At 44.1% G+C, this 17,869-nt stretch overlaps 1 protein-coding gene across 1 annotated transcript in view; it reads left to right on the forward strand.

The window, feature by feature from the left end:
- LOC134572122 (transforming growth factor beta-1-induced transcript 1 protein-like) overlaps positions 1 to 16,823 on the forward strand; it is a 40,408-nt gene extending 23,585 nt beyond the window's left edge. The window contains exons 11-13 of the mRNA XM_063430956.1: positions 14,968 to 16,190; positions 16,388 to 16,402; positions 16,489 to 16,823. Coding sequence (XP_063287026.1) covers positions 14,968 to 15,234 — 267 coding nt within the window. The 3' untranslated portion in view covers positions 15,235 to 16,190; positions 16,388 to 16,402; positions 16,489 to 16,823. The remainder of the gene's footprint in view (positions 1 to 14,967; positions 16,191 to 16,387; positions 16,403 to 16,488) is intronic.
- The last annotated feature ends 1,046 nt before the right edge of the window (positions 16,824 to 17,869 follow it).

Genomic DNA, 17,869 nt, shown 5'->3' on the forward strand with positions numbered 1-17,869 from the left:
TGGGGCTCCTGAGAAGTGTCGTGGTTTTTTAAATCAAATTAGTATCCACTTTGAATTGCAACCTCGCTCCTATCCTACAGATAGGGCAAAGGTAGGATTTATTATCACCCTACTTATTGAGAAGGCTCTGAGATGGGCCAACCCATTATGGGAAAACGATAACCCCTTAGTGTATAACTATAATGCATTTGTAGCTGCTTTTAGAAGAACATTTGACCCTCCAGGTAGAAAGGTGAATGCAGCCAGATTACTGTTGCGCCTGAGACAGGAGAACCGAACACTTGTGGATTATGCACTAGAGTTCAGGTCTCTGGCGTCAGAAGTCAAGTGGAATGAGCAGGCATATATGGATGTATTTTTGAATGGCCTATCTGATGTAATCCTTGATGAGGTTGCTACTAGAGAACTCCCTGAGAATTTAGAAGACTTAATTTCGTTCATCTCTCGTATAGATGAACGTTTAAGAGAGAGACAGAACACTCGAGAGAGGAATCGGAGACTTCTTTTAGGTTAGCCCCCGCTTTTCCAAGTCCTGACTCCACAGTATCTTTGCTTCCTGAACCTATGCAGATAGGGTATACCCGCCTCTCTGAGGAGGAAAGACAGTACAGGAGAAGAGAGGGTTTGTGTATGTATTGTGGAGCCAAAGGTCATTTACTCTCAAACTGTTCTAACCGTCCGGGAAACGCTCGCACCTAAGTCTCTCTAGAGGACAGGCCTTGGGTGTTTCTATTTTGTCCTCTACTCCTAATTATAAAGATCACAGGCTTCTGCTACCAGTTTCCTTAACTTGGGAGAAGGAAGTAGTCAGGGCTATGGCTTTGATAGATTCCGGTGCTGCTGAGAATTTTATAGACCAAGCCTTTGCTATTAAAAACAATTTCCCATCCCAGCTAAGGGAGACACCCTTGGCCGTTGAGGCCATAGATGGTAGACCACTACTAGATCCTGTTATCTTTCGTGAGGCCGTACCCATTAATTTAAATGTTGGTATCCTACACGTGGAGAAGTTATCTCTTTTGCTCATTTCGTCCCCTTCCGTTCCCATAGTTCTGGGGTACCCATGGTTGAAGAAACATAACCCTATTATCGATTGGGAGTTAGGGGAGATACTCTCGTGGGGCCAGGGCTGCCAGGAAAGGTGTTTAGGCAAGGTTTCTCCATTAGCTAACATTAACATACCGGAGAATCCTACTCAGTCCACAGAAGGACAGATACCAGACCTTTTACGAGACTTAAAGGCAGTATTTGACAAGAAGAATGCCGATTCTTTACCGCCCCACAGGTCATTTGATTGTAAAATTAAGCTTCTACCCGGGACTATGCCTCCGAGGGGTCATGTATATCCTTTGTCTGTTCAGGAAAACTCGGTTCTAGAGGAGTATATTCGGGAGAATTTAGAAAAGGGATTCATTAGGAGGTCTTCTTCTCCGGCCGGGGCTGGGTTCTTTTTCATTAAGAAAAAGGATGGCACGCTGAGACCTTGTATCGATTACCGAGGCTTGAATAAAATAACTGTCAGAAATGCCTATCCCATCCCACTGATTACAGAGTTATTTGATCGTCTTAAGGGCTCCAAAATCTTCACTAAGTTAGACCTCCGAGGGGCATACAACTTGGTGAGAATCCAGCAGGGTCATGAGTGGATGACGGCATTCAATACCCGGTATGGTCACTACGAATACACGGTGATGCCATTTGGACTTTGCAATGCTCCTGCAGTATTTCAAGATTTGATTAATGAGGTACTTAGGGAGTTTCAACATGATTGTGTTATGGTTTACCTGGACGACATACTAATACACTCTAAGGAGATTGAGACTCACCATAGACAGGTCAGAAAGGTGTTACACAAACTTCTGCAACATGGTCTATACTGCAAATTGGAGAAGTGCAGGTTTGATCAGTCTCAGACAGACTTTCTTGGGTATGTGATTTCTGGGGAAGGTTTTAAAATGGATCCTGAAAAGCTCCAATCCATTTTAGACTGGCCTTTGCCCAAAGGACTCAAGGCTATTCAAAGGTTTATTGGTTTTTCCAACTACTATAGGCGCTTCATTAAGGGATACTCTTCTATCATTGCGCCTATTACCAATATGACCAAACAAGGGGCTGTTACTAAGATCTGGTCTAAGGAAGCTCTCGTTGCTTTCAAGACTCTCAAGGAACTTTTTGCCTCGGCTCCCATTCTAGTCCATCCTGATACGACTCTGCCTTTCTTGCTCGAGGTCGATGCCTCGGAGTTGGGGCTGTTCTGTCTCAAAGGTTAGGGGTGGATAAACCAATACACCCTTGTGGTTTCTTCTCTAAAAAATTATCTGGGCCTGAGAGCAGATATGACATCGGGGAGAGGGAACTCTTAGCGGTCATTAAGGCTTTAAAGGAGTGGAGACATTTACTGGAAGGGACACTACACCCTGTTACTATTTTAACGGATCATAAGAACTTGTCTTATATTGGGGAGGCTAAGCGCTTATCCGCCAGACAGGCTCGCTGGTCATTGTTTCTCACTCACTTTAATTATGTACTCACTTATAGACCTGGTTCTAAGAACTCCAAGGCTGATGCTCTGTCCCGTCAATATGAACCATCCACTATAACTGAACCAGTCCTGTCCTCCATAGTTCCTAAGGGGAATATCATCGCAAACACGAATCTCAGGATTCACTCTCCATTGCTTTCCGAGATCATGAAGTTTCAGCATATGGCACCTAAACAGACTCCTGGGGATCGACACTTCGTTCCTGCCGCTCTCCAACTGGAGGTGCTACGCTGTCTCCATAACAGCAAAGTGGCTGGGCATCCTGGCATCCGCAAGACATATGCCCTGGTCTCTAAAGATTTTTGGTGGCCTGACTTACGTAAAGATATTAAAGAATTCATCGGGGCATGTGAGGTTTGTACCAAGACCAAGCTACCTCATTCGCTTCCATGCGGATTTCTGCACCCTTTAGAAGTTCCTGAGAAGCCTTGGTCCTGCCTGGCTATGGACTTCATTGTTGATTTTCCTATCTCTAAAAAGCAGACTGTCATCCTCACTGTGGTGGACAGATTTACTAAAATGGCTCACTTCATTCCCTTACCTAAACTACCATCTTCGCCCGAATTAGCGGAGATATTCGCTAGGGAGATTTTCCGTTTGCATGGGATACCTTCCCAAATTGTCTCTGACAGAGGCTCCCAATTTGTTGAACAATATTTACGTTGTTTCGTTTCGGAACACCAGGACGATTGGGTCGGTTTGATTCCTTGGGCGGAGTTTGCACATAACAATCTCATTTGTGATTCTACGCATTCTAGCCCTTTTTTCTTGAATTATGGCTTTCATCCCTCCATCCTTCCTTCGGAGTCTTCTTCTCAGGGGGTACCGTCGGTGGATGTTCATGTGGCCAATTTAAGGAAGTTGTGGGATCAAACTCGACAAATCCTGCTGCACAATTCTATGCTGGTTAAAAAACATGCTGACAAACGTAGAAGGGCAGCACCGGTGTTTGTTCCAGGCGATAGAGTATGGTTAAGTACCAGAAACATTCGGTTAAAAGTGCCGTCCATGAAGTTTGCTCCTCGATATATTGGACCTTACAGGGTCCTCTCTCAAATTAACCCAGTTGCGTATCGTTTAGCGTTGCCTAATGCCTTACGCATCCCTAATTCATTTCATGTTTCTTTACTAAAGCCTCTAATATGTAACAGGTTCTGCTCCGCAATCGCCCCTCCTCGCTCAGTTCAGGTGGAGGGTCAGGAGGAGTATGAGGTCAATTCCATCGTTGATTCTCGAATCTCCCGAGGGAGATTGCAATATCTGGTCGATTGGAAAGGTTATGGTCCTGAGGAGAGAAGTTGGGTACCTCAGGAGGAGGTGCATGCTCCCCGTCTCCGCAGGGCGTTTCACTCTCGCTTCCCTTCTCGCCCTGGTACCTTCCGCCCGGTGGGCGTATCTGAGAGGGGGGGTACTGTCAGGGTACCTGTGGTCTCTACCTCCGAAAGAGGTAGAGACTTAGCCGTTCCTCCATCCAGACGGTCTGATGGCTTCCTTCCTCGCGGTCTATCCGGTCATGTTAAGCCGGCCGCGAGGGAGTGACTGCCTTTTACAGCATCACGACCGGAAGTCGACGGCAGGACGCTACCCGGAACGACCTGTCAGTCAATTGCTGCAGGACCAATCAGGACGCCTCGGAGGCGTGGTTACTTTCTTGAACAGGGTATTTAATGGAGCATCTTTCTTTAGCTCATTGCCCTGTCGTGGTTCTAGCTTGTTCTAGTCACTCAGTGCTTGTATTCTGCTTATTCTTTTTGGTTTTGACCCGGCTCGTTTATCCTACTCTGCTTACCTCTGTACCCTTGATTCGGCTTGTCTCTCGCTCACCTGTCTTCTGTTACCCTCGACCTCGGCTTGTCTTTGACTATTCTCTACAGTACTACTTACGTTAGTCCGGCCATTCTAAGGTCCGGTATACGTATCTGGCTACTGTTTGTACGCTGCGTGTTGGATCCCTGTCCCGATCCTGACAGGAGGAGGCTGTAGTAGGTGACGGTAATGGGGCTATAGATTGAGTGTACAGTGGCTATAGTGTCTTATTTATCTATATTTATTAAAATCAACATTTGTTTTTGTTTTTTAAAGGACAAATCTTCTTTCTCAATATGTCTGCCATATTCTCTCATAAGACTCCTTTCTACTCCAACTTTTTTTATTTTTAATATCTGTTTCCATGTCTCTCCTACCCTCTTTTGTTTGCCTTAAACAGCCTTGAACTATGTGGGTTTGTGCAAAGACAGGCGGTTTGTAAAATCACTGTTCTACATGCCTGCACTGGCCAATGTGATATTGGCATGGTGGACACCAGTATCTGGGTTTGGCTAGATTGCCAGACTTTGATGTGTGTATGGTGTCCCTGGTGGTGTTTGCCAGTGACCGCAGGGTTGAATGAGGCAGTGATCACAACATTCATAACATAAACGGCTTTTACTGGTAAATAACAAGTTCCCTTCACAACATCTGTCTGTCAGGGGCCTCTCCAGACATGGAGTGCATGGAAATCAGAGCCCCAAAATCCTCTTCTCCAACTTAGAACCCAGACAAACCATACATCCCAGGATGTATAGCACTCTGATTACACATATGGTGTCCAATAGCGACCCAGTTAACGTTCCGAAGCGATGTATAGTTCCATGGGGCCATAGTCTGTGGGACGGAGACTGGCATCTAAGCCTCTCTACGAGTCCCAGGAATGGAGGAATCCATTACAAGGAGAGGAGACAATGGAGGCAGGAAGAGGAGAATATGGAACCAGAGATAGGGGACTATGGATGCATGGAGAGGGGACTTTTGTAGGCAAGGAGAGGGGACTACAGAGCCAGAGAGAGAGAGGACTATGGGGGCAGGAAGAGGGGACTATGGAGGCAAGGAAAGGGGACTATGGAGCCAGAGAGAGGGTACTATGGAGGAAGGAAGAGGCAAGGAAAGGGGGCTATAGAGCCATAGAGAGGATACTATGGAGGCAGAAGAGGGGACTATGAGGCAAGGAGAGGGGACTATGTAAACAGAGAGAGAGGACTATGTAGCCAAGTAGAGGGGACTATGGAGAAAGATAGAGGGGACTATAGAGCCAGGGGACTAAGGTTCTGTCCTTGGTTCCCTACTGTTCTCGATCTACACTACCTCCCTTGAAACTCATCAGCTCCTTTGGCTTCCAATATTATTTCTATGCTCCTGTGGCTTCCAATACCATTTCGATGACATGCAAACCTACCTGTCCTCTCCTGATCTCTTTCCGCCCATCTTGACTCATGTCTCTGACTGCGTCTCTGCTATTTCCAACTGGATCGTTGCTCACTTCCTTAAACTCAACCTGTCCAAAACAATACTTATGGTCTTTCCTCCCTCAAGTGTTTCTACTCCTGTGTCTGTCTCCCTCTGTCAGGATTACAAGTTACATAGTTACACAGCTGAAAACAGACTTGCGTCCATCAAGTTCAGCCTTCCTCACATTAGTTTTTTTGCTGTTGATACAAAATAAGGCAAAAAAAAACAGTTTGAAGCACAATTTTGCAACAAGCTAGGAAAAAAATTCCTTCTTGACCCCAGAATGGCAGTCAGATTTATCCTTGGATCAAGCAGTTATTACCCTACATTGAAAGATTATATCCTTGAATATTCTGTTTATGCAAGTATGCATCTAGTAGCTGTTTGAACGTCTGTATGGACTCTGATAAAACCACTTCTTCAGGCAGAGAATTCCACATCCTGATTGTTCTTACAGTAAAAAAACCTTTCCTTTGCCTTAGACGAAATCTCTTTCTTCCAGTCTAAACGCATGGCCTAGTGTCCTATGTAAAGTCCGGTTTGTGAATAAATTTCCACAGAACGGTTTGTATTGGCCCCGAATATATTTGTATAATGTTAACATATCCCCTCTAAATAGGTTTAAATTTGTTAACCTTTCTTCATAGCTGATATGTTCCATTCCTTTTATTAATTTTGTAGCCCGCCTATGCACTTTTTCAGTGCCATAATATCCTTCTTTAGAACAGGTGCCCAAAATTGCACAGCATATTCAATATGTGGTCTTACCAGCGATTTATAAAGAGGCAAAATGATATTCTCGTCCCGAGAATGAATGCCCTTTTTTTTTTATGCATGACAATACCTTACTGGCCTTGGCCACTGCAGATTGACATTGCACATTGTTGCATAGTTTGTTGTCTATGTCAATTCCCAAGTCCTTTTTGTGTGTTGTTATCCCTAATTCACTTCCATTAAGGGTATACGTTGATTGTGTATTCTTTACGCCAAAGTGCATAACTTTGCATTTTTCAACATTAAATTTCATCTGCCATTTGAGTGCACAGTCCCCCAGTCTATCTAAATCCCTCTGCAGCAAAGTAATATCTTGCTCACATTGTATTATTTTACAAAGTTTTGTGTCATTTGCAAACAATGAAACATGACTTTCAATGCGGTCTTCAAGATCATTTATAAAAATGTTAAATAGAAGGGGTCCCAGAACAGACCCCTGAGGGACACCACTTGCCACCTCTGTCCAGCTTGAAAATTTACCATTAATGACAACTCTTTGTACTCTCTTTTTAAGCCAATGTTCTACCCAAGAACAAGCATTTTCATCTAGACCGATTTCCTTGAGTTTGAACACTAATCTAATCTATTGTCTGGAACTGTATCAAATACCTTGGCAAAATCCAAATAGATCACATCCACTGCAACACCCTGATCTATACTTCTACTTACTTCTTCGTAGAACGCAATCAAGTTAGTTTGACATGACCTGTGCTTCATAAAACCGTGCTGATTTTTGCTGATAACCATGTTCTTTTCAAGGAATTCTTGAATATTATCCCTTAATAACCTTTCAAATATTTTCCCAGCCACAGAAGTTAAGCTCACAGGTCTATAATTTCCAGGCAAGGATTTTGAACCCTTTTTGAATATAGGAACCACATCTGCCTTCCTCCAATCCTCCGGAACACTTCCTGAAAGAAAAGAATCTTGAAAGATTAAAAACAGAGGTTCACTTATTTCTACACTTAGTTCCTTAAGTACACGTGGATGGATACCGTCAGGCCCTGGAGCTTTGTTTATATTAACTTTCTTTAGTTGCTGCAGCACCTTTTCTTGAGTTAACCAATTACAATTATTCTGCAAGTTTTTAGTAGTAATCATTTACATAGGTTCATTTACATAGGTTCTTCCTTACATAGGTTCTTCCTTAATATATACGGAGGAGAAATAGTTATTTAAAATTCCTGCCTTTTCCTGGTCTTCATTAACTAACACCCCTGTTTCAGTTTTTAGTGTAGCTACACTTTCATTTTTTTTTTTTTTTTTTTTTTAGAATTTATGTACTTAAAAAATGCTTTGCGGTTGGTTTTGCTCTCTTTCGCTATCATTTTTTCATTTTGAAGTTTAGCAAATCTAATTGCCTTTTTGCACTCATTATTTGCTTCCTTATATCTTTTATAAGATGCATCTGATTTGTCCGATTTAAATGCTTTAAATGCCCTTTTCTTATTTTGAATCTCTTGTTTTACTTCTCTACTAAGCCACATTGGTTTTAATTTGTTTCTTTTATATTTATTTCCCAATGGTACATACTGAGAAATGTACCTTTCTAATATTTGTTGGAAGATGATCCATTTATCCTCAGTGTTCTTTTCACTAAAGAGTTTATGCCAGTCAATATATTGTAAAGCTGCCCTTAACTTATTGACATTGGCCTTTTTAAAATTATATGTTTTTGTATACCCCGTGTGCTTGTGATCACTATTTCCCAAGTGCTCACCTACTTGAATGTTGGTCAAAAGATCGACGTTGTTTGTTAAAACCATCTCCAGACAAGCGTCCATTCTAGTTGGTGCTTGTACAAGTTGTGACATGAAGGTGTCATTTAACAAGTTTAAAAACCTAATTCCCTTTGCTGAGCTCCTAGTCACTCTGTCCCAATTTATGTCCGGGTAATTAAAATCTCCAATAATTAAAGTGTTACCCAGATTTGCAGCTTTCTCAATTTGCTCAAACAGTTGTTGTTCCTCGTCAATATTAACATTAGGTGGTTTATAACATATCCCAACCAATAGTTGGTTTCCCTTCTTTTCCCCCAAGCAGATATTTACCCATAAAGCTTCCACATTTTCCTCATCGCATTCCATTTGCTTAAGATTTGGCTTTAAATCATGGCTGACATACAAACATACCCCACCACCCTTCTTGTTTTTCCTATCCTTCCTAAATAACATGTACCCATTTACGTTAACTGCCCAGTCATGTGTCTCATCCCACCATGTTCCAGTTATGCCTATTATATCATATTGTTTAGTGTATGCTAATGCCTCTAGTTCCCCCATTTTGTTATTTAGGCTTCTTGCATTAGTAAGCATACATTTAATATCATGAGTCACTTGTACTTTTTGTGAATTATCAATATTACATAGCTTCTCTGTTCTGAGCTTGCCCCTCCCCCGTCTCCACCCCCCTTACACTGTGCTAAAGCCCATCTCCTTTATTTCCTATCTACATTTTGTAGATTGTTATGACCCTCCCCTCCCCCCCTACTACTAGTTTAAAATCTCCTCCAACCTTCTAGCTATCCTATCCACCAGCACTGCAGACCCTTTCCCGTTTAGGTGCAATCCATCACTACTATAAAGGTTGTACCCAATCGCAAAGGCGGCCCAGTGCTCTAAAAACCAAAACCCTCTTGTCTGCACCAAGACTTCAGCCACGCATTGACCTCTCTAATCTCCCACTGCCTTTCCACTGTAGTGCGTGGCACAGGTAATATCTCAGAGAATACCACCTTGGAGGTCCTTTTCTTAAGTTTGCTACCTAATTCCCTGAAATCATTCTTTAGGACCTTCCATCTTCCTCTTACTTTGTCATTGGTACCAACATGGACCATGACCGCTGGGCAGGGCCGGATTAATATAGGGGCTGATGGAGCTGCAGCTCTAGGCCCAGGCCCATGGAATAGGCCCATTTTCCCACGGGGGAGCAGCTACACAGCACAGAGAGTTCAGACAGCAGCTCCCAGTCTGCAGACAGCTCAGGGAAGTGAAGGATGGAGGGGAAAGGCAGCAGGGAAACATGGGGACACTGAGACACTAGGGGACACAGACAAGGGGACACTGTGAGACATAGACATTTGGAGACACTAGGCACACAGTGTCTCCATGTCTCCATGTCTCCCAGTGTCACCATGTCTCCCAGCCAATGTCCCTAGTGTCTCAGTGTCCACACTATCCCTGTGTCCCCTAGTCTCCCAGTGTCTGTGTCCCCATGTCTCTGTGTCCCTAGAGTCTCATTGTCCTCATGTGTCTCAGTGTCCCCAAATATCTGTCTCCCAGTGTCCACATGTCTCCCAACCAGTGTACCTAGTGTCCCAGTGTCCCCATGTCTCCCAGTGTCCCCATGTCTCCCAGCCAATGTCCCTAGTGTCTCAGTGTCTCCACAGCACCCAGTGTCCCCTAGTCTCTCAGTGTCCCTAGTGTCTCTGTGTCCCCATGTCTCCCAGTGTCCCCAAATATCTTTCTCCCAGTGTCCATATGTCTCCCAGCCAGTGTCCCCATGTCTCCCAGTGTCACAAAATGTTTCAGTGTCCCCATGTCTCCCAGTGCCCCAAAATGTTTCAGTGTCCCCATGTATCCCAGTGTCCCCATGTCTGGGTCCACAAGTGCCCCCATGCCTCCCAGCCAGTGTCCCTAGTGTCTCCATGTCTCCCAGTGTCCTCTAGTCTCCAAGTGTCTGTGTCCCCATGTCTCCCAGTGTCTGTGTCCCCATGTCTCGGTGTCCCTAGTGTCTGTGTCCCCATGTCTCCCAGTGTCTCCATGTCTCCCAGTGTCCCCATGTCTGTATCCAAAAGTGCCCCCATGTCTTCCAGTGTCCCCAAGTGTCTCAGTGTCCCCATGTCTCACTGTGTGCACATGTCTCACTGTGTCCACATGTCTCACTGTGTCCACATGTCTCTCAGTGTCCCCTAGTATCCTAGTGACAAGGGAAACACTGAGACATGGGGACACGGGGAGAAATGAGGACACTGAGACACTGGAAGACTAGGGGACTGGGCATCCAATTCTTTGGACAGACATGCCCCCTTTTTGGGCATGTTCGACCCTTTTGGCAGTTCTAGTCACGTGATTCGCATCAGTGGCCCACCCTTTTACCCTGCCCCTTGACTTCCTGCTTCACTGAACACTGCTGTTAGGGGGTATGGATTTACTTGAAAGATGAAAGCATAAATTAGAGAGAGATTAGCATAAAGTATGTGCATTCTTATAGCTGCATCCTTTGAGTTTCCCTCAAACACCATCTCCATCAGATACATGACGCTTGGGAGGTATGACTGTTTGTGTTTTTGGTCGATAAGATTCTGTAATTAGGCCCCATCATAATTGTCAGCTCCAGGCCCGCTGGGCTCTTAATCTGGCCCTGCCGCTGGGTCGTCCCCAGCCCCTCCCAATAATCCATCCACTCTGTCAGCAACATGCCGGACCCGAGCACCCGGGAGACAGCAAACTGTCCGGTTGAGCCGATCAGAGCGGCAGATTGCCCAATCTGCTCTCCTAATGATAGAGTCCCCTACCACCACAACCTGTCTTGCCTTCCTTACATTTTGATCCCCACCTGTACTAGGGGGGCTGTTAGAAGTAACAGCTTCCTCTAATACAGCTACTCCTGAGCTGATGCTCCCAACATCTTCCCTCAAACTGGCAAATCTGCTAGGTTGCACCAAATCAGGACTAGCTAGCCCTTTCCTCTTCCCTCCCCTCCCCTGCTTCCTCGCCCCACTGTCACCCAGCTCCATGCCTGTTCCCCATCTGTCTTATCTCCTCTCTCTCCACTACCTGTCCCCACTAAACTCTGCTCAGTGAGCAGCAGACTCCTCTCAAGATTGTCAATCTCCCTCAAAGTTGCGATTTGCTTCTCGAGATCTCCAATCTGAGCTTCCAGAGAAGCCACTCGCACACAACCATCACAGAGGTATGGACCCTGGACGGGTACATCCAGGCATCCATAGATGCAACAAGATGTGCATTGAGTCAAACCTGCAATCTTGCTAACATTCATTTTCCCAGATACAGAACAATAAAACAATTACCTTGATAGTTTAAACCCCTTGTTAGTTTCAACTCCTGGTTTTCTAACTCCTACTTAATAGAGTTTGCTTTCAAGTAATGCGAGCAAGTGCAGTGAGGTAGGTGTGTGCCTTTATGGGGATACAAATCCCACACAGGTGCAATTAATGAACACTCCCACAATCAATCAAGCAGCAACACAAAAGAGGGGGGAAAACCAGAACACAGAAAAAAAAAAAAATATATATTTTTTTTCAACTTTACCAATTGAACACATGTGAGCACGAAGTTGATCCAGCACACAGAATTGTATCACACCTAGGACTAAAAGGTAACGTCTTACCGGGCCTTAGAATGACTTAACGTACCAAAGAATAGTCAGAATACTTGCCGAGGTCAGGGATACAGAAAGAGACACAAGGATGGGGGAAAACCAAAAGTCAGGGATACCAGAATACAGAGAAGTCAAACGAAGCCAAAGTCATATACCAGAAATAAATGCTCAGGAACCCACTCTCGGACAACCACTAAAGGAAACCAGCAATGAGCAGAAGGAATAGGTAAGCTTAAATACCCCTCTTGTGGATCCGATTGGCTGTAACCGGCCTTTGACCCCAGAACGTGTGTGTGCGTCCTTTACGTGACGTCACATACACGTCGACGTTGTCCATGCCATGGGCAGACATGGGGTTACAAATTGGTGTAGATCCGCAGCGTCCGGCGTCCATCAACATGCTGCAGGGGTCAGACATATTGACGCATGGCTGCTGAACGGCCCCACCGCACTTGCCGGCAAGGCAATCACTAGCAAGGTGAGGATGAATATGTTACACCCTCCAAGTCAACGGCGCTACCATCACCGCTAACTCACAAGCTCGCTGCCTTGATGTTCTCTTGGACTCCAACCTTTTCTTTCAACCCTCATGTCCAGTCGATCACCAAATCCTGCTGCTTCCATCTCAAAAACATAGCGCGCACCTCCCCCTATTTAACCACAGATGCGGCTAAGATGTTGGTCCATGCCATTGTCCTCCGTACTACAATCCACTTCACAGTGGTCTTATGTGTTCACAACTTGCCCTGTTACAGTCTGTAATAAATGCAGCTCTCCTGTCCTGCTGCACAATGCTGTGTAGAGCGTTGCCATGGTAACACACGGCAATGCTCCACACAGATTGTTCGCCGGAGGACAGGAGAGCTGCTTCCCAGATCTCTCCCCCTGCCTTCGGGTCCTCCCGACATGGAAGCAGACAAGATGCCTGCCGTTTTGGGCAGTCAGGTGCCTACTCTGCATTGTTACCGACAGCCAGCGGCCCCCACCCCCAGCGACCTATGGCCGCGTGCCCACAGAAAGGGCACGGCGTGCCACCTGTGGCACGCGTGCCATAGGTTCGCCATCACTGCCCTAAATAGTAGTGAATTAGGGTGAACAACACACAAGAAGAATTTGGGAATTGTTATAGACAACCAATTAGGCAGCAATATGCAATGTCAATCTGTACTTTCTAAGGCCAGTAAGGTTTTGTCATGTATGAATAGGGGCATAAATTCTCGAGATGAAAATATAATTTTGCCTCTTTATAAATCGCAGGTAAGACCACACCTTGAATATGCTTTGCAATTTTAGGCACCTGTTCTAAAGAAGGATATCATGGCACCTGAAAAAGTGCAGAGACGAGCTACAACATTTTTAAAAGGAATGGAGCATTTTAGTTATGAAGAAAGGTTAAAAAATGGAAATCTCTTTAGTTTTGAAAACTGGCGCCTAAGAGAGGATATGATAACATTATACAAATATATTTGGGGCCAGTAAAAAACATTATCTGGAAATCTATTCATAAACAGGGCTATACATAGGACACGAGGTCACACATTTAGGCTGGAAGAAAGGAGATTTAATCTAAGGCAAAGATTTGTTTTTTTTTACAGTAAGAGCAATAAGGATATGGAATTCTCTGTCTGAAGAGGTGGTTTTATCAGAGTCACTACAGATGTTTAAACTGCAATTGGATAAATACTTGCAAAAACATAACATACAGGGATATCATTTCTAATTAGTGGGGTAATAGCTGCTTGATCCAAGGAGACATCTGACTGCTATTTTGGGGTCAAGAAGGAATTTTTTCCTAGTTTGTTGCAAAAAAGCGCTTCAGACTAGGTTTTTTTGCCTTCTTTTGGATCAACAGCAAAAACATATGTGAGGAAGGCTGAACTTGATGGACGCAATTCTCTTTTCAGCTATGTAACTATGTAATATCTGTGTGTAACTATGTGTCATTGTGTGTGTCTGTGTGTCTGCATGTGTATTGGTGTGTCAGTGTGTGTATCTTTGTGTGTCTGTGAATAAATATGTGTGGAAGTGTATACATTATATACAAATGCCTACATTCCTTCATTCAAACATCCACATTCACACACATACGCCATACAAAAACATGCTTACATTCAAACACAAATTGTGTGTATGTGTATAAATATATATATATAAACATACAAACACACACAATATACACACACTGCATCCACTACATGCACTGCATCCACTACACATGTACTAATACACACCATGTCCACTTTACACATGTTGCATCCAATACACAAACACACCCTGTGTCAACTTTACACAAACTGCGAACTTGGAGGCAGGCCGTTTGGGCGGGCTGGTTGGCTGGCCTTGTGGGCAGGCTTGGAGGCAGGCCCCCAGGGACCCAGACTTGGGCTGTGTTAGGGGCCCCAAAAGCTCTGATGGCAGCCTTGCTCCCTAATACACAAATATGTCCCATATAGGCCCCAACACTCTGCCAAAGATCTACATCTAGCCTCTGTCCATACTCCTACCTCTGATGCTCGCCTTAAAGACTTCTCTAGGGCTGCACCGTTCCCATGGAATTCCCTTCCCCTCTCTGTTAGATGCTCACCCAATCTCCGCTACTTCAAAAAATAATTGAAAGCTCACTTTTTTTTAGGAACGTGTATCAATTAAAAGGTTAAACGGTTAACAGCTTTCCTTCCTTGCACCCTGATTCGTCTCCTGCAACTGTCAACACGAAAATAAAAACACAAAGTCCTGAGCGAATACTATTCTAACAAGCTACTTTTCCACCCTACCCTTACCTTGTATCACTATACCCCACTCCCTCTAGCATGTAAGCTCAGGGCCCTCGACCCCGTTGTTTCTGTGAGTCCAACTCATCTGATTTTAAATATGTGTCTCTTAGTACACCCATTGTAATTGTACAGCGTTGCTAAATTTGTTGACGCTTTATAAATAATAATAAGGAGACATGGAGAGGGGACTGTAGAGCCAGGGATAGGAAACTATGAAGGCAGGGATTTTTTTATTTATTTATATCATAGATTGTGGTTTTTTTTTTCTAGGTTTGTCACACGCCGTTCATCAATGGAAGTTTCTTTGAAAATGATGGCCTTCCTCTGTGTGAAACGCATTATCACTCCTGCCGAGGCTCGCTGTGTGCAGGATGTGACCAGCCAATAACAGGTCGTTGTGTAACTGCAATGGGCAAGAAGTTTCACCCTCAGCACCTTAACTGCACCTTCTGTCTCCGACAGCTGAACAAAGGGACCTTCCGGGAGCATGACAGCAAGCCATACTGCCAAGCTTGCTATGCTCGACTTTATGGGTAGAAATGTGATTTTGCAGTGTGGTACCGGAGTCCTAATGCAATGGAGCCTCTGCTTGCCAGTCAGTATGTGAAGATGCTGAGACTGGTAGAACGGTCATCTAACATCATGAATGGCATGTGGATGTGGCTATACCACGAGATAATGTTAGACCCAATACCTTCCTGACATGGGAATTAGCTTGCAACTTAGCAGTCTGCTGGCTCTTAGGATGGACCAGAAGGGCCATGTGAACAAAAAGTGATTTAGCACCAAAGTCCTATAATTGGAACAATCAACGTGACAGAATGTTCCTTAGGCTTCACAGCTGATTGTTCCAATTTTAAACTTTTTTTTCCTTCATAAATATAGCCATAATGTTTATAAATAGACTTTCATGCTTTGGTAACATTCTAAGGAATAAAAACAGGGACAGCTTTTATTTACAGGGAAATGTGGGTTATTTGATATAGATAGGCAGCTCCGTGTCTTTATATGACCAATTGCTCTGCAGTCGATATGCTGACTATGTTACAATACAGCACAATGCCCTGTGGATAAACACACGATCTGTCAGACTGTAAGGCACAGATTGTAAGGGAATCCAGGAACCGCCCTGTAGGGGGAGCCAGCACATGCTCTATCGGACTGTAGGGCACAATTCCTGGTAGGGGAATCTGGTTCTCTCTCTGTCACAGTATGATACAATGCTCTCAACTACCACTGGAAAATCTAGGATATGATCTCTAGGCAATATGTGATCTCTAGGCAAAGCTTGCACATAGTGTGACTATAAGCCAAGCAATCTGCAGAAGGAGCCGGTAGTGACTGAATGGTCAGTGGTCTGTACGGGGTTCCAGTGTATGCCTTTGTGACTATTTGGTCAATCGTCTGTAAGTATTGCTGGTACATGACTATGTGACTGTATTGTCAGTGGTTTGTAGGGGGAGCTGGTACATGCCTGTGTGGCTGTGTGGTCAGTGGTTTGTAGGGGAAGCTGAAACATGCCTATGTGACTCTATTGTCAATTGTCTGTAGGGGGAGCCGGTACATGCTTGTGAAGTCAGTGGTCTGTAGGGGGTGCCGGTACATGTCTGTGTGGCTGTGCGATCAGTGATCTCTATAGCAAACCGGTACATGACTGAGTAGCTGTATTGTCAGTGGTCTGTAGGGGGAGCTGGTAGATGCCTGTGTTTGTGTATTGTCAGTGATCTGTAGGGGGAGCCGGTACATGCCTGTGTTTGTGTACTGTCAGTGGTCTGTAGGGGGAGCCGGTAGGTGACTGTATTGTCAGTGGTCTGTAAGGGGAGCTGGTAGATGACTGTGTGGCTGTGTGATCAGTGATCTCTATAGGGAGCCTGTACATGACTGTGTGATTATATTGTAAGAGGTCTGTAGGGAGAGCTGCTAGATGCCTGTGTGGCTGTATTGTCAGTGGTCTGTAGGGGGAGCCATTAGATGACTGTGTGGCTGTGTAATCAGTGATCTCTTTAGGGAGCCGGTAAGTGACTGTGTGGTTATAGTAAACAGCAATTTTTTTAATGTTTGTTTAAAAAATATATGCTCTAACATTTCCCATGTCCCTCACTATGAATAAAATAAACGGTACACATCTTCTGTGTTTCTATATATTCTTTAGACATTAAGGACATTCTTCAAGGGAAGCGAATTAGGGATAACAACACACGAAAAGGACTTGGGAATTGTTATAGACAACAAACTATGCAACAATGTGCAATGTCAATCAGCAGTGGCCAAGGCCAGTAAGGTATTGTCATGCATAAAAAAAGGGCATTCATTCTCGGGGCGAGAATATCATTTTGCCTCTTTATAAATCGCTGGTAAGACCACATATTGAATATGCTGTGCAATTTTGGGCACCTGTTCTAAAGAAGGATATTATGGCACTGAAAAAGTGCACAGGCGGGCTACAAAATTAATAAAAGGAATGGAACATATCAGCTATGAAGAAAAGTTAACAAATTTAAACCTATTTAGTTTAGAAAAACGTCGCCTGAGAGGGGATATGTTAACATTATACAAATATATTTGGGGCCAATACAAACCATTGTGTGGAAATTTATTCACAAACCGGACTTTACATAGGACACTAGGTCATGTGTTTAGACTGGAAGAAAGAAGATTTTGTCTAAGGCAAAGGAAAGGTTTTTTTTACTGTAAGAACAATAATGATGTGGAATTCTCTGCCTGAAGAAGTGGTTTTATCAGAGTCCATACAGATGTTTAAACAGCTACTAGATGCATACTTGCAAAAACAGAATATTCAAGGATATAATCTTTCAATGTAGGGTAATAACTGCTTGATCCAAGGATAAATCTGACTGCCATTCTGGGGTCAAGAAGGAATTCTTTCATAGCTTGTTGCAAAATTGGAAGTACTTCAAACTGGGTTTTTTTGCCTTCTTTTGGATCAACAGCAAAAAACATATGTGAGGAAGGCTGAACTTGATGGATGCAAGTCTCTTGTCAGCTATGTAACTATGTAACTATGTAATATGTAAAGGAGAACATGTTTAGAGTTTATGTTATTAATGGGCTGGGGTTCTGCAGTCTCTCTAGCTAGTCCAATGGAAGTTCATTTATTTTGATGGACTACCAACATATATCTTGGAGACCCAGTCCCCGACACAAGTCATTT

This window comes from Pelobates fuscus, chromosome 8 (assembly GCF_036172605.1).
Source record: "Pelobates fuscus isolate aPelFus1 chromosome 8, aPelFus1.pri, whole genome shotgun sequence".
NCBI classification, from domain to species: domain Eukaryota; kingdom Metazoa; phylum Chordata; class Amphibia; order Anura; family Pelobatidae; genus Pelobates; species Pelobates fuscus.